This window comes from Osmerus mordax, chromosome 11, assembly GCF_038355195.1.
Source record: "Osmerus mordax isolate fOsmMor3 chromosome 11, fOsmMor3.pri, whole genome shotgun sequence".
NCBI classification, from domain to species: Eukaryota; Metazoa; Chordata; class Actinopteri; order Osmeriformes; family Osmeridae; genus Osmerus; species Osmerus mordax.
Genome location: NC_090060.1, coordinates 13039151 through 13064373, shown reverse-complemented (window position 1 = coordinate 13064373; position 25223 = coordinate 13039151). Strand labels below are relative to the sequence as shown.

The following is a 25223-nucleotide window of genomic DNA, read 5'->3' as shown; positions in this document are numbered from 1 at the left end:
GATAAATGTGGAGAAGGAGTCTCATTTTACCCTCTCATGATTTATTTTACACTCTGCCTCATTTTTTATTTAACCGCTGTTAAGTCAAAATGTGTTTAGACAATTTGCCCTCAGCACTAGATGTTCTATGGGCAGTGTTTATCATCTGTTTTCACTGTGCATAGTAAAAAGGGACCTGTTTTATAGTAAAGATCTTGTACTGTATGGTGTTCAATAAGATATAGTTAAACAGGACTATGTTGTTGCTTCTGCCTTAGTTAGACAGGACTGTGCTGCTGCCTTAGTTAGACAGGACTGTGCTGCTTGCACATCCTGACTGAGATCTGGTGTTTTCAGTCTGCTACCCAAGATCTCCTGCTCCAGCACCATGAGGTAGGGAGAGGGAGGGCTGGTGGGTCAGTATAGTGTGTTCCCCTGGATAAATATAGTCACACAACTATGCCACCGTAGCATGTTAGACCTCGTCACCGCTCCGTGCCTCAGCTAAAAATTCCTGCCTGACCTTCAGTCTTGGAAGGCAGGGCTAGATCACAAGGCAGCAGAGAGCCACAGCAGAAACAGTACTGGGAGACTGCTAGAGAAGACGTTTCCCTGGAATACACCACACACAAGCCTGCCCTTTTAAACAGAGCCGCTGTGGGTCTGGACAGCATGGAGGGTGTTCCCAGGAGGACCAACCCAAGGGACACGCAGGAGATGGTCGTCAGCAGGTCGTACTAGTGTTCATTAGTCAGAGTAACCGTGGACACCGTTGCTTCCTTCCCCACTATGGACGCTACGGCCGTGTGCTGGAGCAAGGCCAGTGTTATCAGCTTCATCAAGGGCCTGGGTAGGTGATGGGGCTGCTGGTGGGACTGGTGGGTTGGGGAAGGTGATGGGGCTGTTGGTGGGGCTGTTTGTGGTGGTGGAGGGCTCAGATAGCGTGGGCTCAGATCACCAAGCCAGGCACACATGCTGGGAATTCCTCATAGGGCATATTAAAAATGTTTGTGGTGTTGCATAGAGAGAAGGGACAGAGGGAGTAGACCTGCATGGGGCTGCCAGCCCCCTGCCCTGGCCCCCTGCCCTGGCCCCCTGACCTGGGCCCCTGCCCTGGCCCCCTGCCCTGGGCCCCTGCCCTGGGCCCCCTGTCCTGTCCCCCCTCCCCACTCTGCCCCCTCTGCAGGACCAGGTCTACTACACCTCCAGACTGAATACCTGGGAACAAGTTTGAATGCCTATACTTTCAAGGGGTTAAATCTAGTCTCTTGTTGTCTTGGTTGTTTAGCTTTACCATTTATGTGCACTGACAAAAAATGCACATAAAAAGAGCACTGTAAAAGCATTGACAGGTTGTGCTTAGTGCTTGTCTGGCTATTCTGACACCCCCACCCTCTCACCTCAAGCTGTATTGATGTTGCTGTTGTCAGTCTCTCCAAAAGACTGCAGGGGTCATTACATTTACTGGATTGTGAAGACATATTTTGGGTAGACAGATTTGGGGGTATTTAGGAATTTGATCTTTATTTTAGTATTGCAAATTGCTGCGAAGTTTAACTAATTAAATTCAGTTACCCTTGTTAGTCTGTTCTAGTTATTACTTAGAGGCTTACAAAGAGGGTCTTGAATTCCTACACATACATGATAGAGGCTGTTTAGAGCGTTGGATGCTAGCAGATCCTGGCTGGCCAGGCAGTGCGAGGACGTGCATGACAGATGCAGGCTGCAGTGTCATGTACGCTAGATGAGTGGATGGCTCAGATCATATACTGGCTCTAGTTGTCACAGATGCAAAGCGGCTCCAACACTAGTCAACCGCCCTTCAACACGTAACTGAGTGAGGGATGAGCTGTCTCTGTCTACCCGAGAATGCAGCCTCCATGATGAGGTATCTAGCACACAGAGGTTTTATTTGAGAGGTCACACCTTGGAATTTTACTTCTACTGAACTTGCAGCTGGAAACACAATGTTTGGCTGTGTTTATCTGCAGTAGCATAGTAACCACATAGTTCAGATGAAAAGGAGTGATGTATTGTGATGTATTGCACTATGAAACGTGAAGTTAATGCTAGGGGCTTCTTTTTAGCGTATACTTTATCTTAGTAGGAAGGGTTAACAAGCCTGCACCCTGAGGCTTTTTAATTCTTCTTAAGAGTGATGTTTGAAATGGGAGTCACAGTAGCTGTAATTGCTTCTGACATAAACAGTACAGGCCATGTATCACACACACCGACACACACACACACACACACTAAGACTAAGCTCTAGTAGAGACATTAACTGGGGAAATTAGTCCAGTCGGACTGTTGGAGAATGCCCCTGAATATTTTACAAAGCAAATTTTACAGTTCACTGAATTTGAAGTACAGCTTTGGTTGAGGCCATTTACACAAAGTGAGAGTTTCACACTACTAACTAGGCATTTATACACAGTCTCTGGGTATTTTGGGCTGTTTTCTATTTGAAACGTGGATGCTGAGGTAAATATTAACCTGAGATGAAGTCAGTGGTTTTCTGCGGTGACATTCAGAATTGAGGAGTAATGAGAACCGATGCTGCATCACCCAGCACAGAACAGCTGTGCGTGATAGGGAAAACAGTCAGCATGTTTGGGGACACTCTAAAGTAATACATTGCCTCTTTTTAGTTCCAAAGACCAAAATACAGGCAAGAATAAATGAATATACAAACCTATTACTCATTCCCCCTGGCACCCACACCCATTTCTATGTTTCATTTTCTTACTGTTCTTTCCAGCCTCTCCAGTGGGGTTAGGGTACAGCAAGCCCCCCATTCCTCCAGTGTGCTGCACCCAGGCCCCTCCAGCCATGATGCCCATCAGCATCGACCCAGAGAGCCGACCGGGGGAGTACGTCCTCAAGAGCCTTTTCGCCAACTTCACCACGCAATCGGAGCGCAAAATACGCATCATCATGGCTGAGCCTTTGGTGAGTGACGAATACAAAACAATATCTGTCATAAAGCATGTCGTTGACAGACAGATGTTTTTCAATCTTTTAGTTCGTAAACCGAATGATGTGATTATGAAATACTGGGAGTTACCATAAACATTTCGATCCTTAGAGAGTGAGCTGAAGGGGGAGTGGAGGTGACAGGGGGAGGGAGAGCCATGTCATGTATGTTCCCCACAGGACGGTGAAGCAGGAGGAGGCCTCGAGGAGACAGGCTATAGTTCTGCCACCTTCTATATCAACGGAAGCATTCTCACTGAACCCACCTGTGTGTTTCAGTGTACTGGAGGAGGTGTAGTTGTGCTGCTGTGTACATTGGGTCTTTAGCACGCTGCCTCCTCACTCTGCCCACACATGTCCAGACATGTGACACAAACTGATTCTGTTGCTCCCATTTTTAGTCAAAGGCCCCCCAAAAAAGTATTGTGTTCACCAGGAAACCCCTCAGTCCTTTACTCTTCCCTGTGACAAATGACTAAGGGCCAGAGGCTCTCCTCTGGGTTTAAAGTATTACTAGGTTGAAAAGAAGGTTAAATATCGTGTCATGTCTAATTGTTGTCAGGCCATGTCCTGTCTGTATTGACAGTACTGTTAGCACATATCCACTCACCCCACCCTGGCCTGCAGGGCAGAGGTCCTGTTTTCACTCAGGCTGCTCTACATGCTCCCGAGCTATAGGTGTGTCCTTACTGTGTCTCCCTGCAATAACTCTGCAAAGCAGGGTTTCAAAGCAGCAACATGCAATTTTCATACCTTTAATTCTTGACAATCAATGCAATCAATAACAGTCTATATGTTTCTACTCTTCCACTGCTGTGTAAAATGAAGTTAAATATTGCATAATGGTTGTTCGAAATAGCTATTTCACTTTGCATGTTGTGAGGACTATTACAGATATACTGTAGATTCTTTTGCAATGTGAAAGGGATCATATGGATATAATCTTGTCTGGATAGAGAAGTTGAGAGCTATGTCACAGTGTGAAAGCCGAACCTGCTAACCCATTTCACAACTTGGAGCTCTTCTTTAGCATGACTTGGACAGGTGGGGGCTGCAATATGTCCTTAGACTTTGGTTACATTTTTGGGTGAGAAATCTAAGAGGTGTCCTCTTGCTGCTCTACAGAATGTTTACCACACCATGGGGTATGAATATCCCTGGGAAAAACACCTTGGTGTACAGTGCAGTGACCAACAAGAGTCGAATGGACATGTTCCAATAGAGCCACTTTTGCAGTCTAGGTCTACCTCACACAGTGTATTGATACACTGAGGGAACTGCAGTGAATCATGTTTTTTGGATGTGATTTAGACCTGCGTGGTTCTGAGCATGGCAGTGTGGCAGCAGGGTCACAGCAGCTGTCATACATATTTGTGGACAGTCAGGGGGAGGAGTCAGGGCTCAGTGGGCTGCCAGGCACCACTTGCTCCCAGAACACCACCCACTGCCCCCTAAATATGAACTGCCCCACTGAATTCACTGCGCTCAGTGCATACCCTGCTAGTTACTGGCTACATTTCATAATGTATAATGCAAATGTTCAATTATTTTAGGAGGCTCAATCAGATTCTGTTCTACAAGACTAAGGTTTTAAACACAGGGAGGGTCCTGTCTCTTTAATGTTTCTGTTGTGAGTTCGCACAGTCCGGTACTGGGGAACGTGCTTGTGAAGGATCTACTAGTCATGGCCCTAGTTCCTCAGGGTAGTGTTAATTAATGCTCAGAAAGCACAAGCCCTCTGTCTCCTGAGTCATTATCTTGACTTCCAGCCATGCTATTGGCCAGTTATGGACATTCAGTTCAGTTGTCCTGACATTAGCACCACCACACCAACAGTTAAGACTTGTGAGTGTAAGATACAGCTGCTTCATCACTCATTGTGTGTGACTAAACATGGGTAAGACTGACATCATCCTGAATGTTCAAAACTTGAAGCACCACCCAATACAAACCCACATCTCAAATTCAAGTGTATTTGGAGTAGTACACCCATTTTTAGCTTGACCAGGTACATGTACCTACAGACCAAACACTAATATCAGTTTGTTAGGTATTACATCCTAACTTCATAAAAATCTACCACCATGGTGTAAAGAACATTGGTCAGCATGAGGTCTTCTCAAAAGCAGAACGGGGTGGGGGTTGAGATCCAGGTGCTGAATCAAAATGGAGGGCATTATCCCTGATGATTAAAGAGTGTAATAATGTGGGCCATCATTAATGTCCCATTTTTAGTGTCTGTCCGTAGATGCCTGTTCCCATGTCTGACTGATGGCTCTCTCATTAATGCTCGCTTATAAGCTCTGCTCCAAAAATACTCTTTTTACAGACTAGGGTCTGACAGATGGATAAAATTATGAGCTAACCCTCTGTGAACTATGTTAACCTCCTGATATATAACTTTGTTACCATCTTTTTGCGTTTCCAGGAAAAGCCATTAACAAAATCCCTACAAAGAGGAGAGGACCCGCAGTTTGACCAAGTGAGTACTGCACGGTGTTGTCTGTGCTACTGCTGCTACAGTACCACAGGTGTTTTGTATTACTGCGGCACTTCGATATGACTGTGGCGAACCTGGGCAGGCTGCTGCTGGGTGAGAGGTGTCTCTGTGCCAGCCAGGGCAGGAGTGTTTACCTAGCCAGCGTCGACGGGGCTAGGTGTGTGCTGCATGTGGGCAGGGGCTGCAGACAGGGCCCTTTCACAGCCACAGGCCTGTGTTTGTCCTGCTTCGTCAGGCCATTCAGCTGCAGCACAGAGCCCGGATTCTTCTCTGCTGTGTGCCGAATGAAGGGCTCGCTGTGTTCCCTGCTCCTCCTGCTACACTCTCCCTCCCTTCCTGTGCGCTCTGAGCAGGACCCTGCCGCCCCACCCTTCCTTCCTCCCCCCTCTTCCTCACCCCCCCCTCCCTTCTCCTTCCACCCTCCCCTGGAGTCAGAGGCCACCCCATAAGCACAACATCCCTAAGGACCTCATCCCCTCCCTCACTCTAATCCCATTCTCTTCAACCAGGCCACAGCCACAATACACATAGTGAACAGATGAAATAACACAGGGCTTTTTTTTATTTCATCGCAAAGACAAGTAAAGGGCACTTTAAAGTCATGCAGATCATACACAGTGCAGACAACAATACCTGACATATTTTTATATATCATGTATTTCTTCCATTTCAGTTGATCAGTGCTATGAGTTCCCTGGCTGAGTACTGTCTCCCCTCCATCCTGCGAACTCTGTTTGATTGGTACAAGAGACAGACTGGGCTGGAGGAAGAGTCACATGAGTACAGGCCGAGGGCCAACACTAAATCCAAAAAGTAAGTTATGTATCAGTTTATTTTTTACAAAACCCATAAAGTATGTCTTTATATTTGAAAATAATGATCACTTTGTGCCTGGATTGTTTCTTGCTGAATCCTTTCTCTGTCTTACACAGTGACGAGCAGCAGAAAGATTATCTTCTTGAAAGGAGGGATTTGGCCATTGACTTTATTTTTTCTCTTGTACTTATAGAAGTTTTAAAACAGGTGACTGGCTTTTCTCTATTTCCCGTCTGATAAGATTGTTTGTCTATGCAATTTAACCACATAAAATATAAAGTGTTTTTGAAAACAATAATAAAAAAAAATGTTTATTAAAACAATTAAATATATTAATATTGCCATTCCATAATAGTTAGCCACGATTGGTATTTATTCTGAAACAGAAGAACGTTCTCATGACAGAGTTCCTTTCTCCATGACTAGATGCCGCTCCACCCTGTCCTGGACAGTTTGGTCAATGAAGTCATCAACTTAGCCTTTAAGCACTTTAGATACAAAGAGGGGTAAGGCTCTGTTGCTTTAACCACAAGGTCATTTTGTCTGTAAACTTGTCTGCATTTGTTCCTGCTTGACTTGCCTATTTGTTTTTTACAGGTACCATGGTCCTAACACTGGCAACATGCATATGGTAGCAGACCTCTATGCAGAAGTCATAGGTGTACTAGCTCAGGCCAAGTAAGTCAAATTGGGATGGTAGTCCCGGTAACTAACGTAGTGGAATAGTCTATTCATATTTATTTATTTTAAGTGATTTATGGTTAAGTCAGTGACTGGTATTGTGTGGAGTGTGTAGTCTGTCTCTAGACAAATACTCCTGCTCATAACAGTGTGATTCTCTAGTTGTAGTGACAGCAAGTAAATATGACGATGTGTTTTGGACAAATTCCCTTCCCACCAAACTAGGACTGGAAATGGATGTATGTTTATTTGAAGTTTCCAGATCATTGCATCAAGGAACAAACTCTTAAAATAGGGATATGGTTGGTGAGCGTGCAGTGTACTGTGCCCTTTCTCCAGACTGTCAGCTGGACAATTTCGTACAGGAGATACTGCAGTGAGGTGCTTACACAGATGTGTCAGACTCTGTTTACATATTCAGGCACAAGTGTTGCCATCATAAACCAAAAAAGAATTGTCCAACATGGATGGAAGGAATGCAGACCAATTGTATTTTGTTATTTTTTCTTATGAAGGTGAATTAAGGAGATTTTGCCTTGAGGCAAACCTATGTGAGGCTAAGAATATCTCAAACAGACTTCCACTAGTAGCTGCAATGAGTTTCAATCTGCAAGGACCAGTAAAGAGAGGAAAGTGGATAGCTCAGCCCAGCTTCCCAAACAAATGGACTGCAAATTTGAAAAACTCCAGAACACTCCCATCTCACAGTCAATTTGGAGAGTATGGTTTATACATTAGAGGAGGATGACCTGCTTTCATCTGTGGGAACAGAGATTTGCCTTTAGAGTCAAGGTCATCAGACAGAAAGAAAATCCTGGTGTCACCTTATCCCAATAAAACCTAACCACCTTTACCAAACAACTTGTCATTAAAATACAATTAGAATAATCTTTCCTTATTAATCCTTATCCACTGACAATAAACTGTTTCAACTCTGGTCCTCTTCAGGTTTCCTGCTGTCAGGAAGAAGTTTATGACGGAGCTGAAGGAGCTGCGTCAGAAGGAGCAGATCCCCTATGTGGTCCAGTCCACCATCAGCCTCATCATGGGGGTCAAGTTCTTCCGCATTAAGATGTATCCTGTGGAGGATTTTGAAGCCTCATTTCTGTTCATGCAGGTACCGTACACTGGGCTCATACAGTAATATCCTTATCACAGGACTGCAGGCCCTGCATGTTTTCTCGTACTGTCTGTACTTTCCCAAGTGTGTCCTCTCTGCATTCTTGTTCTCCTGGCGTGTAGATTACATTACACCGTCGATGTGAGGATTTATTCTGTGTTTAGCGAGTGCTCATCTCTGTTACAGGAATGCGCCCAGTATTTCCTGGAAGTGAAGGACAGGGACATCAAGCATGCCTTGGCCGGTCTCTTTGTGGAAATTCTAGTTCCCGTCGCTGCAGTAGGTTTTACAGAGCATGACGAGTCCAAATCAAAGTTTACGTCGAAATGTACCATGGATGAATCACATTTCTATTATCCTGGTTCGAGTCCTTCCTTTTAAACAGGCTACCAGTAAACCATTGTGTGGCCCTGAGTGATGCTAATCAGTTTTGCTCCGTCCCGCAGGCTGTGAAGAATGAGGTGAACGTCCCGTGCCTGCGTAACTTTGTGGAGAGCTTGTATGACACAACCCTGGACCTGTCCTCCAGAAAGAAGCACTCGTTAGTAAGTCATCCAGCAGAAAAACGTCTCGGGCTGACTGCTTCCCCACAGTCAACATGGCAGCCAAACATAGTTTCACAGCTTAAAGGCTGTGAAAGCATTTCTGGGAAGCATTTCAGAGGCAACAACTTTGAATTTCTCCTTACTCAAAATTCACAAAGGGAGAGCATATAACTTCTTCAGAGCTCAACAGCATTACTCTATATTCTCCCTTCAGGGGTCTGTTCTGGCTGCAATTCACATACTGCAGTTTGAAATGGTAGTTCACGGTGTGATTGAGAGATAACTGCCCTCATGGAAAAACTTCACATTATGTCTACATTACCTTGAAGTAGTGATGGGGACTGCAGACAGATCCTATCACATGGAGTGTCAGTGAAAACAGGAAGAATGTGCTGAGATGGCCATGGTTCTGAGTTCACAGAGTAGTGGGCGTTAGCAGGTTATGGAGTAATTATGCAGTTAAATCGTGTACACATGTACATATCAGATCCACTTGACTCAGTTCATTAAGGTATCAAAAAAGAGAACCTAACATTTGATGTCTTTTCTGCAGGCTCTGTACCCTCTGGTGACATGTCTGCTGTGTGTGAGCCAGAAGCAGTTTTTCCTCAACAGATGGCATGTCTTTCTCAACACCTGCCTCTCCAGCCTCAAGGTAGCCTGAACAGAAATTAATCATCGCCATTTAAAACTGCACATTGTTTTGATCTTAGATCAGGTTGGAGGAGTGTTTAATTGGTGTGCTACAGTACTCTGGTTGCAGCAGAGAGCCTGCCTGAATGGTCTGTGTTTCAGACCTTATTAAAATCCCTGTGGTTTTTACTGTCTTCATACAGCTGCTTTTAAAAACATTGTGTTTTCAATTTCATTGAAGTCAGGCAGCATTATCACTCTGACTTTCATTGTCAGTGTGAAGTCTACAGTATATTAGTATATATTATATATATAGCTTTAGTTGATGTGAGTGCCTAATATGGGTTTGTTTCTGTAGAGCAAAGACCCTAAAATGGCACGTGTGGCCCTGGAGTCCCTGTACCGTCTGCTGTGGGTCTACATGATCCGGATCAAGTGTGAGAGCAACACTGCAACACAGGGGTAAATATCCTCATCCATGCTTCTCTGTTGAGGAGGTGCCACGTAGCAGCTTTCCCCCTGACCTCCAGTCAATATTAAAGTCCAGAAGAAGTCCAGCCCATTCCCCAGAGTCCTGCGCATGGCACTGCACTCAGGAAGCTTGTTTACGTAACCCAGACAACTCATGAATAGTATCTTTCTTGGTATGACTGGAGAGCAGAAACTTGTTATTGCAAATGTCTTTTTTTTGCACTGTACTTTCCTTGAAGCCAAAAAATATGTTTTTTTACAAAAGACCAATGCACATGTATGGCTGTTTTGTAGATTGATTACATGGCCACAGACACTCGCAGATAGAGTAGTGTAGGTGTACGGTTAGGGCAGACCAGCCAGTTCTGCTGACCCAGAGAAACTGTCCACAGCCTTGATCATGATGAGACCACTGAGACCATGAGAAATCAGGTCAGACTTGATAATTAGCTCTGAAATAAACTTGCCTTAAAATAAACTACTTTTCAAGAAATAGGACAATGTAAGGCCTGCTGTTGCAAAAAAGTTAATACCCTATCCATTATGAATGTCTGCAGTAAATTAATGATCATGTTCTTAATGAAATGCTTGATTTGATTGTCTCTCTCTACTTCTCTCCCTTGCAGCCGCCTCACCACCATTGTCACAACCCTGTTCCCCAAGGGATCCCGCAGTGTGGTGCCCAGAGACATGCCCCTCAATATATTTGTCAAAATTATCCAGTTTATTGCACAGGTAACTTAACACAAAAACTTCAGTTAACAAAAGTCTTATACATACTTTTGATTAGTTTCAACAAGTTCCACGTTGGCATAGTTGGTGTAACTGACCTCCCAGCCCGTCAGATTCCCATATTTTCAGTGGCTTAGCTTGCTAGGCTTGGGAGGGGGTCACGTGTGTTACTGTAATTGACGTACAGCTGAGATGGATCTCTATGAGGAGACACGTGAGGAACACCGCAACGCTGCAGGGCGACACAGAGACACCTGTTATTATGGAATGGATTCAGTTCACTGTTGAGCTTTTTTTTCTCTCCCAGGAACGACTGGATTTCGCTATGAAAGAGATCATCTTTGACCTACTTTGTGTTGGAAAACCAGCAAAAGCCTTTAGTCTTAATCCAGAGGTACAGTGCTTTTAATTCCTTTCCTTGGTTTAATGCTGTACAAATATACATTACACATACTGTACATTTTATGTTAGGTTCCCTTAGTCACCAGTAAGTGCCCTATAGTAAGTTATATGCTGTAGGTATAGAATGTTATTGAGTTAAAAGAACAGTATCTGCAGCTTGTGAAGTATTGTGGGGTTTGTCTCTTTGTGCAGAGAATGAATATAGGCCTGCGAGCCTTCCTGGTGATAGCAGACAAGTTGCAGCAGAAGGACGGAGAGCCTCCTATGCCGAACACTGGCGCCATACTGCCCTCTGGGAACACTCTCAGGGTGAAGAAGACCTTCCTGTGCAAAACCCTCACCGACGATGAGGCCAAGGTCATAGGTCAGTAGTATCTGCTGTGAGACCGTTTTGAAGAAAAGATTCGGGAACATATTCCATAACATGTTGTGTTGTTGGTGTGGTCCGTGTATTGTAGGTATGTCCCTGTATTACTCCCAAGTGAGGAAAGCTATAGATAACATCCTGAGACACCTGGATAAGGAGGTGGGGCGCTGCATGATGATGACCAATGTTCAGATGCTGAACAAAGAGCCTGAGGATATGATCACGTGAGTATAGTAGGAACATTTCAGTCAACCAATGGATATACAATTTACAGTCACTGTTCTTCAGGATAAAATGGTCTCAGGTTTGAAGTTTGACCTTGTGTTTGTTACCTCAGAGGTGAGAGGAAGCCGAAGATCGACCTGTTCAGGACGTGCCTGGCTGCCATCCCGAGGGTCCTGCCGGACGGCATGTCCAAGCCAGAGCTCATAGACCTCCTCTCGCGGTGAGTCTGCACGGGAAACACTCTTTGATGGATGGACCAATCGTCACGTTTCCCCGAAAACCATGTGTAATGTGATCCCTCCCAGACATTGCCTGGCATCTGGCTATCTGGCCAGAAGATCGAGCTAAAGAGATGTCATTTCCTGTCATTTCCAATGCTTAGACCATTAAAGGTCAGAAATGGCTCCTATCTTACAGGACCGGACTTAAGTTGTTCCTCTCTGGTGAAGCATAGTGGTTTGCACAGTTGGAGTAAATTGAGAGATTTCATTTATCTACACCACTCTGTTCTGTAGTGTATAAAGGGCTGCAGCTTAAGACAATGAGCTCTCTCCTCTAAGACATTATCATTTATTCAATACAAATCCAATTACTTGGCGATGATAGTGAGAAGTGTAATGTATCGACTTACAGTCTGCTTTTCCCTGCCAGGCTAACCATCCATATGGATGATGAACTTCGACTCATCGCCCAGAACTCCCTTCAGAGCCTGTTGGTGGACTTCTCTGACTGGCGTGACGACGTCCTGTTTGGTTACACCAACTTCTTGTTGAGAGAGGTCCAAGACACTCACCAGGGCATGCTAGACACCTCCCTCAAGCTGCTGCTACAGCTGCTCACCCAGTGGAAACTGGCGCTGGTCACGCCTGGCAGGAGCTACGACACGGCCAAGATACACTCCCCCGAGGTCCTGACTCCTGACGAAATATTTGTCATATTCAAATGTTGGAAATGGACAAAGAAAATGCACTGTTAGATTTCTGACGGAAGGCGTATGATTGTATGTGCATGTTTGCAGCTGCTGCAGACAGCCTCCAGTCACAGAGGGCCTGCAGAACGTAGCCCTCACTCCACCGTCCTCCACGCAGTGGAGGGGCTGGCCGTGGTGCTGCTGTGCTCCTGCCAGCTCAGCACTCGCAGACTGGCCGTCTGTATCCTCAAGGAGATCCGCAGCCTCTTCCTGGCCATCGGACAAGCTGAGGTGACTGCTGGGGGTCAAGTGAATCTGTCCAAGTTGTGGGGTGTGTGTGTGTGTGTTGGTAATAGCCAAGTGTATTGCATGTGGCTGGGTTAAGTTTGATGGTTTTTTCGTGCGGGATCTGCAGGATGATGACACACCCATGATCGAGATTTTGGACCAGCTCAGCCCTGTGGTTCTGGAGAGTTTTGTCAATGTGGCAGTATCTGACACGGTGAGTTTCTCTCTGTTTGTGTTTTTGGTTGCGGTCCTATGAGCTCCCAGTCTGGGTGCCTTCACTGAAGGCCTCTGTGTGTCCATACAGTAGCCTTGTCTGTACTCGGGCTGCATTTCCCCTGCAGTCCATTTCTGTACATTTTTTGTATTAAATAAGTACAGCACCTTGACTAGATTTCCAAGCGGTGATTCAGAATCCTGATTAGCTCAGCTTGGCTTACACTCTCCAGCTCTCCAGATGACCCTGTCAGCTCTCATTGATCAGTTCAGCTAGTGTGGGGGGAAATATGCTTCACTAATTATGAAATGTCTGGACTCTTGGGGATGAAAGCTGATTTACTAAAATGGAAAACGTAATTACTACGTGTAGTCCATCAGCTGCTGGGTTTTTGTTGTTGACTTGTCTTCACGTGTGTTTATGCTACACCGTCACTGCCGGGCCTAGACCAGTTGTGCAAGCAATCCACTGTGTCTTCACCGCACTTCTTTACAGTAGAAGGTTTTGAGAATAAACATGATGTTGTCTGACTCCTGCTGCCGCCGCCCCCCCCCCCCCCCCCAGGCTGCACTGCCACTGGGGCACCACGTGGATCTGCAGTGGTTGGTGGAGTGGAACGCCAGGCTGGTCAACAGCCACTATGACATCCGCAGCCCCTCCCACGTGTGGATCTTTGCCCAGTCAGTGAAGGACCCGTGGGTGCTGTGTCTCTACAGCCTGCTCCGCCAGGACAACCTGCCCAAGCACTGTCCCACGGCCCTGAGCTACGCCTGGCCCTACGCCTTCACACGCCTGCAGCTCATTATGCCCCTGGTAGACCCCAAGTGAGTGCTTCTCATCCCTCCACACAGGGTTTATAGGACAACATGTGTTATCAGCTCATAGAACACCTTAACAGTGACTCTACTGTCCTCTTCTCCCTCACCACTCCTATTCCAGTTATTCCTGTCAGTGCACTTTGTCAATGTATTTATGAGCAGCTTAAGATGAACTCTTATCAATATTTGCTGTCCTCTCTGTGTTTGCCCATGGATCCAACAGTAACCCAGTGTATGCTAAGAAGACCAGCACCTCAGGTGGTGGGGAGAACTACGTCACCCTGTGGAGGAACTACCTGATCCTGTGTCTGGGTGTTGCCAAGCCCAGCATCATGAGTCCTGGTCACCTGAGAACATCCACACCTGAGATCACCGCCACCACGACCGATGGCAACGTCACCTACGACAACAAGGTCCCTCCACCTCTCTAAAGCCTGGCCTAATTCATTCCACTGCTCTTTGTCTCTCCAGGGTCAGGATTTGACAAGGTGCTGTTTACATTTAGCTAGAATCATATTTCACAAGAGCAGATCTCCAAACAGCGCCATAGATCAGCTATAGGAACTCCATAGCAGGATAGCAGGTGTTGGGTGGTACCTGACCGGGATGTGTCGGGTCTCTCAGGTGATTGGAACGCCGTCGGTGGCCTGGCTCCTGAAGCAGCTGGTCCCCCTGATGAGAGCAGATAGCATTGAGCTGACCGAGTCACTGGTGCTGGGCTTTGGTCGTACCAACGCCCTGGTCTTCAGGTACATCCCATAGAAATATCTAAGACTTCCAAACCATGCTAGATTAAAGTGGTATTTACCAGAGATGGCAAAAGTACACACATCCTGCACTCAAGTACAGATACTCATTTTGTTTTATACTTTTTTTTTTCAGTCATGTCGACATTGCTGACTTCCTCTGTCTCATCCATAACGTGTCTTTTTTTGTAACAAAAGTTACAACTTAAAAAAACAATTTCATCAAAAATATTTTTCAACCTTTCAGTGAAAGTAAAAAGTTGTCAGAAAGATAAATAGTGAAGTAAAGTACTGATACCAGAACAATCAACCTAAGTACAGTAAAGAAGTATTTGTACTTTGTTACTTTCCATCTCTGGTATTTACAATAAAGTAGTTATTGTGTGTGTAAACATTGGTTCATTCTTGTGTTTGATTTCAGGGAACTGGTTGAGGAGCTGCATCCGTTAATGAAGGAGGCTCTGGAACGAAGGCCAGAGGTGAGCGGTATACTAATCCCAGCCATGTGCTCATTATAATGCTAATGATATCATATATGAAAATGTGTTAATCTAGAACAACCACAGCCTTCCTCTGGCTTTGATACAGCTGTGATGTTGCTGGGTTACCCCTCCCTACAGAACAAGAAGCGTCGCGAGCGAAGAGATCTCCTCAGACTGCAGCTGCTCAGGATCTTTGAGCTGCTGGCAGACGCTGCGGTCATCAGTGACAGGTCAGTGTCTGATTCACTGACACAGCCTCCCTCTTGGCCCCCCAACACAGCACCCCCCAGACAGAGCACCTCCCCTCCCCAGACACAGCCCCCCCCCCCCAGGGTCCCCCCAGTGGAACTGCACCAACCTATACTTCCTCTCAGACTTACGCAGTTCTGTGAGATTAAAACATACAATAAAAACATTTTCTTTTGGATGATAATTTTTCACCAATGCTATCGCTTCTGTTTCTCTCTCTCTGTTCTAAAATACGAAACGTGATCCTCAGCACAAACGGAGCCCTGGAGAGAGACACCCTAGCTCTAGGTGCTCTGTTTCTAGAGTATGTGGACCTGACCCGGATGTTGCTGGAAGCAGAGAATGACAAGGACCTGGAGATACTGAAGGACATCCGAGCCCACTTCAGCGCCATGGTGGCCAACCTCATACAGTGTGTCCCAGGTAAAGGCCCCAACTGTGTGGACCTGTCATTCATAAACCAAAACACAAATAGCCTGTCTGTTTGTCTTCCTGGTATACTAACAATCTGTCTGTGTCTCCTTCCCAGTGCACCACAGACGCTTCCTGTTCCCTCAGCAGAGCTTACGACATCACCTCTTCATCCTCTTCAGCCAATGGGCAGGCCCCTTCAGTGTCATGTTTACCCCATTGGACCGCTACAGCGACAGAAACCACCAGATCACCAGATACCAGTACTGTGCTCTCAAGGTAGGCCTGCCCATCCTTCAGCTCCAGGTCCTGGTTTACATTATCACCCCTCCTTCTAGCATTATGAGGTCGGCATGGGAAGTGGTTATAGGGGGGGTTATAGGGGGGGTCAGATGGCTGAGTGGTTAGGGAATCGGGCTATCATTCAGAAGGTTGCCGGATCAATTCTGGCTGTGCAAAATGAAGTTGTGTCCTTGGGCAAGGCACTTCACCCTACTTGCCTCGGGGAGAATGTCCCTGTACTTACTGTAAGTCGCTCTGGATAAGAGCGTCTGCTAAATGACTAAATGTGATGTAAATGTTATCAGTTAGAATGTAAAACATGTTGAATGATCTGGAAATGAAGGGCTTTGGTATTGAGTTACTGTATGATGCAGCAGATATCTGTCTTCTCCAGCTTAATACTAATTTTAAAACATTCCTCAGCTGATGCTAATTTTGACACCAGACAAACACTCTTGAGTCATGTCTAACTTTATCTTCCAAGTTATTCTACATGAAGCTCATACCACAGCGAACTGTAACACAGACGTTTTTAGTCCCGAGTCCAGACTGTGGCTGTCTCCATGGCATACAGTAGACACAAGGGTTTCTAAGAAATGAATATTTATTAAAGTAAAGCTGCTGACTAGGCCATGTTGGTGACATTCCAACCTACCTCATTGTGTTTGCTGGAAGCTTTCACTGTTTAGATAGCTTCAGCTTTGTTGACTGATCCCAGCAGATAAAGACCCTGACATGGCTGTCTGAAAGGGCAGATACTGTACCATATCGGAAAGCGCATAGTTTTAGTGCATCTGAACACTTACCACGTAACCAAACTTGCCTTCATTTGAGTTTTCATCTAGTTACTCTGACGGGGGACTTCCTTTCCTAACAATGGTTGCAGTAAATTCCATGGGCAAGGGTCAAGAACACAGTCAGAGTGCGTGTCTGAAGCTGTTCTCTGTTTGAGTAATGGTTATTGTTGTTTGTCCTCTGACAGGCCATGTCTGCCGTGCTGTGCTGTGGACCAGTGTTCGACAACGTTGGCCTGTCTCCAGATGGATACCTCTATAAGTGGCTGGATAACATATTAGCTTGCCAGGATCTGCGGGTATGTGGCCAATAATTCATCACCGTGGTGCATTCACACAAAGCCCTGACCCAAATAGCCCTCACTGGTAGTTTACTTAGCAGTTCTGAGTGAAAACACGACTGCCTACTGCCAAATGTTTCCTTTTGTTCCAAATAGCGAGGAGTTATGGATGCCTTCTGTTTCATGGTAAATTTGCAGAAAGATTATTCCATCGGCTGGGGCTCTCATCAAGAATAAGCACCTGTCTTTGTACGCAGGCTTTTTTTTCCCCGGTTCATTCCTGTTATGGGGCAGAGCTGACTTTCAGCATGTTTGCATTCTGTGGCCTCGAATGAACAGCTCTAGCTGGGCAGGTTGCCCAGGACAAGTCATTCATCCTCTATAGCCGTGACAGAGATCCTGGTATCAGTTCAAGCTACTCCTCCTCAAGGCTTAAAAACAGCTAACACCTTCACTCCCCAAATATATTAATCTTTCTGAATATATGCAACTTGTGAAATCTTTAGTTTGAAATAATGAATTATGTCATTTAAAAAGGGATGCATGGGAGAGAGGAGTGTTTTTGGAGTTTCCTCTGACTTCCTTCACATCCTGGCGCAGGTGCACCAGCTGGGCTGTGAGGTAGTCATTCTGCTCCTGGAGCTCAACTCTGACCAGGTGAACCTGTTCAACTGGGCGGTGGACCGCTGCTTCACTGGCTCCTACCAGCTAGCCTCAGGCTGCTTCAAGGCTATAGCTACAGTCTGTGGCAGCAGGTAGGGCCACACAACACCGGCATGCTGTTATACATCACTTCCATATGACAAATCTCCATTGTATTGGTGCTCCATTTTCATATTAGTCGGCAGGTAATGTGATTAGCATCCTAATGATGTGAGTTTGCTCCAGATTTTCTTGTTCTCTGAACCCCGTGTGGAGAGCGCCCAGTAATGAGACCTTGACTTCAAAGAGTTATCCATGCTAATCCTCTTAAAGAGCTCAATACTCATATCCCATTTGGCCCCATTTTGCCTAAAGTTATTGTGAAGTACATACAAGTGTAGACTAAATAAAGAACTCTTAATTGTACTTTTCAATCCTAATGCTGAATGTCTCTCTATTACAGAAACTACCCCTGTGACATAGTGACACTGTTAAACCTGGTACTCTTCAAGGCGTCTGACACCAACAGAGAAATATATGAAATATCAATGCAGCTCATGCAGGTAAGACACCCGCACACAGAGATCAAACTCTGATGCCTTTCTACTCCATTACTCTCTGGGGTAAATAACCTGCCTCCTCTCTACACTCCACAGATCTTAGAGGCTAAGCTGTTTGTGTACTCTAAGAGGATTGCAGATCAGAAGTCCAGTAGTATCCTGTATGGCACCCACGGTCCCCTGCCCCCCCTCTACAGGGTCTCCCTGCCACAGCTCTCCAGCCAGCTGGCCAGGATGTACCCTGAACTAACATTGCCACTCTTCTCAGGTAGCTGGCAGGATGTGTGTGTGTGTGTGTGTCTTGTGTCTATCTTAAGTAGGTATCGTAGTTTAGTCATGGTTGTATACGCTCACACAGCTGTAATATTGTTTTGGGCACTGGCAGGGGGTTTGCACTTCTCTCCCACTGATCACAGCAACAGGAACGTTTTATCTCTGATGGAGTTCCCAGGTTACCTTAACTTAATAAACAGGATTGAAGGAATAATGCAGACTCTCAAAACAGAGGATAAGGGGGACATTTCACCCAAATAACATTCCTGTTGTTCTTTAAAACCTGGCTTCCCATTCTGTTGAAGCAGGCCTTGTGTCACTCTCTCTCTCTCTGACCTCTGACCTCTGGTGCCTCTCTCTCAAACCCCAGAGGTGAGTCAGAGGTTTCCCTCCACCCATCCCAATGGGAGACAGGTGATGCTCACATACCTCCTGCCCTGGCTCAGTAACATTGAGCTGGTGGACAGCATGCTGCCTCCCCTCCCCAACCCTGGCCCCCCAGTGGAGGAGCCTGCTGCCCAGGACCAACATGTGGGACCATCCCACCAGCTCAGAGGCACAGGCTGGGGCTCCATGCAGGCCACATCCCTGGTCCTCAACAACCTTATGTTCATGACAGCAAAGGTACGGCTTACCGTAGGATAGAATTATCCATCAACAAATGTCTTCTCGAAGTCAAGGCTTTGACTGCCATGCTGGACTGACCGTGTTGTGTGTTCAGTATGGGGACGACGTTCCGGGCCCAGAGATGGAGAACGCGTGGAACGCTCTGGTCAACGATAGGTGGAGCAACAACTTGAGAATCACCTTGCAGTACCTCATCAGCTTGTGTGGAGTGAGCAGTGACACCAGCCTACTACCCTACGTGAGTCCCATCGCAGTCCCATCGCAGTCCCATCACAGTCCCATCACAGTCCCATCACAGTCCCATCACAGACCCATCACAGTCCCAGCACAGTCCCATCACAGTCCCATCACAGACCCATCACAGTCCCAGCACAGACCCATCACAGTCCCATCACAGTCCCATCACAGTCCCATCACAGTCCCATCACAGTCCCATCACAGACCCATCACAGTCCCATCACAGACCCATCGCAGTCCCATCACAGTCCCAGCACAGTCCCATCACAGTCCCATCGCAGTCCCATCACAGTCCCAGCACAGTCCCATCACAGCTAGAACTCGCTGAACCATTTCTGAAGCTTGTGTGTTTGCACACTGAAGTCTGTCTGACTGTGTCTTGTGTTCTGGGTTCAGATTAAGAAGGTGGTGATCTACCTGTGTCTTGTGTTCTGGGTTCAGATTAAGAAGGTGGAGATCTACCTGTGTCTTGTGTTCTGGGTTCAGATTAAGAAGGTGGAGATCTACCTGTGTCTTGTGTTCTGGGTTCAGATTAAGAAGGTGGTGATTTACCTGTGTCTTGTGTTCTGGGTTCAGATTAAGAAGGTGGAGATCTACCTTTGTCTTGTGTTCTGGGTTCAGATTAAGAAGGTGGAGATCTACCTGTGTCTTGTGTTCTGGGTTCAGATTAAGAAGGTGGTGATCTACCTGTGTCTTGTGTTCTGGGTTCAGATTAAGAATGTGGTGATCTACCTGTGTCGGAACAACACTACCCAGACGATGGAGGAACTGCTGTTTGAGTTGCAGCAGACAGACCCGGTCAACCCAGTGGTTCAGCACTGTGACAACCCTCCATTCTACCGCTTCTCTGCCACCAGCAAGACTCCCACAGTGGCCTCAGGTGTGGCTCTGAGATATCTACAGGAGGTGTTTTTGACGAAAGAACCTTCATTGATGGCCCTTGTGTGTGTGTGTGTACATTTACATTTAGTCATTTAGCAGACACTCTTATCCAGAGTGACTTACAGTAAGTACAGGGACATTCCCCCTGAGGCAAGTAGGGTGAAGTGCCTTGCCCAAGGACACAACGTCATTTGGCACAGCCAGAATCGAACCGATAACCTTCAGATTACTAGCCCGACTCACTTACCACTCAGCCACCTGACTCCCCACCTGACTGTGTGTGTGTGTGTGTGTGGTCACAGGCACAACATCTAGCAGCAACACAGTAGTGGCCGGCCAGGAGAGTTGTCCGGATACGGACGATACGAAGGTGGCCAAAGAGAATGAAGAGAGGTAGGCCTCATGCCCTAGAGACCGTCTCACACAGCAATGTTGTATTAGCAGTTGTTATGGAGATGACCTGTGGTGTTTGTGACCCCAGGCGGAGCAACATGATGGGGAACCACAGTCGTCTGGAGTCTCGCTACAGCAACAGCTCAGGAGGATCCTACGACGAGGAGAAGAGTTAGTATCTTCTACCACACAAACTATGGAAGGCATTCTCTTCACAAGCCCACAAGGCCATTAGCCGACAAAGACTTGTCTTTAAAAGGCGGTTCTGTTCTGCATGCATTTGTAGGAATGCTCATCATGTTTCTCTTGGAGAGAAACCAGGTGCTTAATCGTTTTATGGTGTGCACATGCCAAGTGTGTCTAGATAGGGAGGACCTGGCTGTGAAGACAGCAGGTGTGGTGTGTGTGAGTGACTGAGTGAGTGTGTAGGCTGACTGGGGTGTAACATTGTTACGTTCTCTTGTGACCTTCAGGTGAACCCTTGCCCCCTTACGCCGGCTGGCTGATGAGTGTTGTGGAGAGTAACCAGCCCTGTCCCCTTCCAATGCCTGTGAACGGAGGGTGCTGGGCTCCTCTGGTCGACTTCCTGCCTGAGACGATCACTCCCAGAGGACCCTTGCATAGGTCAGACACGAGCTGGCCGCTGAAACACTGACCCCCACACTAGGACACGCATCCTGTTTAACGTCTTTTTAGATGCAGGCTGTTATCTGCTTCAGTGTACTGACGGTATAATGCGGAGTACAATGGCAGCTTTATGGAGGCCTCCTTTGTCGTCTGTTTTGAACTTATTTCATTAGTTACAGTCAGCTCTGTGTTACCAGGGTGACCATAACTACAGCAGAGGTGGTTTGTGTTTGTTTATGAGATAGCAAGGAGAGTGTGTGAAGATAGCGTTGGAACTCTTGGCCTATCTTGAAATAGTCATCACACACAACATGTTGATCAGTTGACTGATTTCAGAGCGTGTCTGGATTCCATGTTCATAGTGTACACATTCTGTTCCACGCAATCTCTTTGAAAATATGAAGCTGCACTGAGGCCGTTCGCCATATGCCTGTTTATTTTCCGTAGGTGTAACATAGCGGTGATCTTCATGACTGAGATGGTTGTGGACCATGGTGTACGAGAGGACTGGGCCCTTCACCTGCCCCTTCTACTGCATGCTCTCTTCCTCGGTGAGGCCTCCTGAACACAGGCATGCTGGAGAGTGCTGTACCTGAGACACAGTGTGTGGAGCCTGATGTTCTGTCCCGGTGTCTCCAGGTATGGATCACTACCGCCCAGAGGTGTACGAACACAGCAAGCGTCTCCTGCTGCACCTGCTCATCACGCTCTCCTGCAACAGCAACTTCCAAGGCATCGCCTCCGTTCTCCTGCACACTCGAGAGATCAACGGCAACAAGACCCTCACCAGCAAAATTAACTTTCAGCCAGAATACTGTACCACAGGTACGGTTCTATCCGTTTTTGACACCCCAGGGGCACCTTTTGAATGGCAGCTTGACATTTGACACTTTGCTGCTCTCTCTGGCTTATCTAAATATCGGGATGAGGAGGGAACGTCTTGCATTCCTTTCAAGGGAGAGCTTAGTTTCTTATCTGAGAAGAAAACATTTGGACACTGTGCCAAAAACAATCATACCGTATGTGCAGAGAGAACTTCAGAGGTCTTGATTAAAGCATTCCATTCAGCTATTTATATCCATGGCCCAATAAGGTCCATCTACTAAAGCCTAGATAGGCTGGCCTGTTTTTTCCCTCTTTAATTTGTTTTTCTATATGTCTAGACTGTTCGAAATTATACACAGGATTTTTTACACTTTTGTTTGTTTATTGAAACAAAAATAGTGACACGTTTGATAATTCTGCTGTGTATTAGAAATCATGCTATGATTATTATTTTATCACATATTTAGAACAAAATAACAAAAACACAACTTTTCAATCTCAGCTTCACACCAAGATTCCAAAATGTTCCTCGTCGACCAATAGAGTTGAAATTAAGCAATCCTGCTATCTCCTCCCTTCTCCTCCCTCCTCCTCCATCCTCCTCATCTCTTATCCACCTCTCCCTCCCTCTTCCTCCTCCTCCTCCACCTCTTCCTCTTTCCCCTCCCTCCTGCCTGTGTGTCCAGGAGGAGGTGTTGACTTCCTGCGGGAGTGCCAAGCGTCTCCTGTGCCAGACTCTGGGCTGAGCTCCTCCTCCACCTCCTCCAGCCTGAGCCTTGGGGGCAGCAGCAGCAACCTGCCCCACATCTCCCAGGACGTGGAAGATCTGGACTCCACCACGGAGACGGACCAGAAAACCAACAAGCTCATAGAGTTCCTCACCACCAGGTACCATGTCTTTTCTCCTGTGTGTGTCAGGTATACAACATGTCTGCTCAAATCTGTATACATCAGCTGAGTAGCTCACATACTGTCCAGTTCATGTGTCTCCCTGCGCATACACAGCCCCTTCGTGGGCTGTCTAATGGCGGAATTCAACTGCCATCTAGTGGTTGGTTTAGCTAACTACAACTTTCTTTCTATTCAGAAGCAACGTAATAATGTAAACCTACACATGTTTAGTTGCCAGAACATATCGAGCTAAAACTCAAAATTGTACCATGACTCTACTTGTATGTTGTATTTAAGGGGCTATGGACCACTCTGGTCTCATGAAGACATCTCACCCAAGAACCAGAACTCCAAAAGCACTGAGCAGTTGTCCAATTTCCTGCGCCATGTGGTGTCTGTGTTGAGAGAACCCAAGTCAGGTAAACCTGCCATCACACCCTCGATGAGAGTGTCAAATGTCATTCATCAGTCCCCAGCAGTGACAGAGCCCTCCGTCCCTCCCAGACTTCTACCTGGAGCAGCAGCTGAGTGATGTGGCGCTGCAGACGGCCCTGTGCAGCTCCTCCAGGCACTACGCCGGGCGCTCCTACCAGGTGTTCAGGGCCTTGCACCAGCCCCTCTCCGCCCGCGCCGTGTCAGACCTGCTCTCGCGACTGGTGGAGGTGGTGGGGGAGCACGGGGACGAAGTTCAGGTCGGTGTGCGTCCATGTGTGTATTTGTGTGTGTTTCTATTTGTGTGTGTGTATGTGTATGTTCAGACTGTTTGCTTCAATGGTAGCTTTCTTTACTTTTGCCCAGGGTTATGTCATGGAGGTTTTACTCACACTGGAGTCTGTGGTAGACAACTTGGCTGAGTGTCTGAAGAATAATGACCTCATGGCTCTTCTAATCAGGTTTGTTGATTTAGCTGAAGAATCCTGTTATCATTGGCCTCAAAGACTCTTCAGTGTTTAAGTCTTTCAGTGGTAAAGCCCATCAGTCAATCTTAATTGCTTTCCACAGGGCTTCCTCTCCAGACTTACTGACCAATGGGAAGCAGGTGTCAAACAGGAAGAGCACAGGGCAGCTCCCATTGGTCCAGGGCCTCAGCTCCACTGAGCGCAGCCGGCACCAGAGGAGCTTCTCTGTACCCAAGAAGTTTGGGGAGTCCGACAGGTCATGTGACCCGCCTCGCAGCGCCACCCTGGAGCGCTTCCATGCTTGTCTGCAGCAAGGGGGTGTTGCCAAACCCACCAGCCCCTCCTCCTCCAAGGACAACATCACCGACCCTGCCAACGTCAACCACCCCAGCAACCTGCTGGCCACCATCTTCTGGGTGGCTGTGTCCTTGATGGAGTCAGACTTTGAGTTTGAGTACCAGATGTCTCTGAAGCTTCTGAACAAGCTGCTGGGCCACATGTCGTTGGACAAGCAGGAGAACCGAGACAAGCTGGAGAAACTGCAGAGCCAGCTCAGGTGGAGCACCTTCACGGGCCTCCAGCAGCTGCTTCTCAAGGGCTTCACCTCCTTGTCCACCACTGACCTAACCCTGCTGCTCTTCAGCCAGCTTACACCCGTGTCCAGGGTGCCTGTGGTGGACACCTCCCAGGCCATAGGTGGGCCCTCAGTATAGGACACCATGTTGACATTTCAAGCCGTTGATAGACCTGTTACATGTATTTAAAATTTAAAGCTTCAATTATAAAGCTATAAATAAAGCTTGTGAAAGCTCCAGGAACATGATTTACAACCATAACTGAGAGAACATGAACCCTTTCTCTCCCTCTGTTCCTCCTGTTTTATAACCTGTTCTGTTTGTCACTCAGGGTTCCCCTTGAATGTTCTCTGCCTACTCCCACATCTGGTGCAGAACTTTGATGGCCCCACTCAGTTCTGTAAAGACGTTGCTGAGAGGATAGCCCAGGTTTGAACACACATCAAACGACATGAACCATGTGATTAAGGACTGTCAGTTTAAGGCATGTTATACATTACACACTCTCTTTTTCTGTCCTTTCTCTCTCTCTCTCTGTCCCTCTGTCTCTCTCCCTCTTTCTCTCTCTCTCTCTCTCTCTCTCTCTCTCTCTCTCTCTCTCTCTCTCTCTCTCTCTCTCTCTCTCTCTCTCTCTCTCTCTCTCTCTCTCTCTCTCTCTCTCTCTCTCTCTCTCTCTCTCTCTCCTTAAATGGCTAGGTATGCCTTGAGGAGAAGAATGCTAAACTGTCCAACCTGGCCCATGTGATGACCTTGTACAAAACACACTCCTACACACGAGACTGTTTCTCCTGGGTCAATGTTGTGTGTCGCTATCTTCATGAGGCCTTCAGCGATATCACTCTCAACATGGTCACTTATATGGCTGAGGTTTGT

The 25223-nt window shown here is 46.8% G+C and overlaps 1 protein-coding gene across 1 annotated transcript in view; it reads left to right on the top strand.

Moving 5' to 3' along the window:
- Nucleotides 1-25223, top strand: part of frya (furry homolog a (Drosophila)) — a 42035-nt gene that overhangs the window by 5942 nt on the left and 10870 nt on the right. Inside the window, exons 2-46 of the mRNA XM_067246995.1 lie at nucleotides 2738-2928; nucleotides 5381-5434; nucleotides 6126-6265; nucleotides 6385-6475; nucleotides 6695-6774; nucleotides 6866-6946; nucleotides 7898-8066; nucleotides 8256-8348; nucleotides 8516-8614; nucleotides 9168-9269; nucleotides 9606-9709; nucleotides 10345-10453; nucleotides 10758-10844; nucleotides 11045-11216; nucleotides 11311-11443; nucleotides 11557-11664; nucleotides 12096-12351; nucleotides 12463-12645; nucleotides 12770-12856; nucleotides 13421-13680; nucleotides 13898-14087; nucleotides 14299-14423; nucleotides 14842-14899; nucleotides 15041-15132; nucleotides 15402-15574; nucleotides 15681-15841; nucleotides 16827-16937; nucleotides 17520-17674; nucleotides 18025-18124; nucleotides 18218-18389; nucleotides 18765-19018; nucleotides 19116-19259; nucleotides 19970-20138; nucleotides 20443-20533; nucleotides 20622-20704; nucleotides 21007-21157; nucleotides 21608-21711; nucleotides 21800-21985; nucleotides 22672-22873; nucleotides 23174-23295; nucleotides 23381-23568; nucleotides 23675-23769; nucleotides 23879-24471; nucleotides 24682-24779; nucleotides 25047-25217. Of these exons, the coding sequence (XP_067103096.1) occupies nucleotides 2738-2928; nucleotides 5381-5434; nucleotides 6126-6265; nucleotides 6385-6475; nucleotides 6695-6774; nucleotides 6866-6946; nucleotides 7898-8066; nucleotides 8256-8348; nucleotides 8516-8614; nucleotides 9168-9269; nucleotides 9606-9709; nucleotides 10345-10453; nucleotides 10758-10844; nucleotides 11045-11216; nucleotides 11311-11443; nucleotides 11557-11664; nucleotides 12096-12351; nucleotides 12463-12645; nucleotides 12770-12856; nucleotides 13421-13680; nucleotides 13898-14087; nucleotides 14299-14423; nucleotides 14842-14899; nucleotides 15041-15132; nucleotides 15402-15574; nucleotides 15681-15841; nucleotides 16827-16937; nucleotides 17520-17674; nucleotides 18025-18124; nucleotides 18218-18389; nucleotides 18765-19018; nucleotides 19116-19259; nucleotides 19970-20138; nucleotides 20443-20533; nucleotides 20622-20704; nucleotides 21007-21157; nucleotides 21608-21711; nucleotides 21800-21985; nucleotides 22672-22873; nucleotides 23174-23295; nucleotides 23381-23568; nucleotides 23675-23769; nucleotides 23879-24471; nucleotides 24682-24779; nucleotides 25047-25217 (6587 nt within the window). The remainder of the gene's footprint in view (nucleotides 1-2737; nucleotides 2929-5380; nucleotides 5435-6125; nucleotides 6266-6384; nucleotides 6476-6694; nucleotides 6775-6865; nucleotides 6947-7897; nucleotides 8067-8255; nucleotides 8349-8515; nucleotides 8615-9167; nucleotides 9270-9605; nucleotides 9710-10344; nucleotides 10454-10757; nucleotides 10845-11044; nucleotides 11217-11310; nucleotides 11444-11556; nucleotides 11665-12095; nucleotides 12352-12462; nucleotides 12646-12769; nucleotides 12857-13420; nucleotides 13681-13897; nucleotides 14088-14298; nucleotides 14424-14841; nucleotides 14900-15040; nucleotides 15133-15401; nucleotides 15575-15680; nucleotides 15842-16826; nucleotides 16938-17519; nucleotides 17675-18024; nucleotides 18125-18217; nucleotides 18390-18764; nucleotides 19019-19115; nucleotides 19260-19969; nucleotides 20139-20442; nucleotides 20534-20621; nucleotides 20705-21006; nucleotides 21158-21607; nucleotides 21712-21799; nucleotides 21986-22671; nucleotides 22874-23173; nucleotides 23296-23380; nucleotides 23569-23674; nucleotides 23770-23878; nucleotides 24472-24681; nucleotides 24780-25046; nucleotides 25218-25223) is intronic.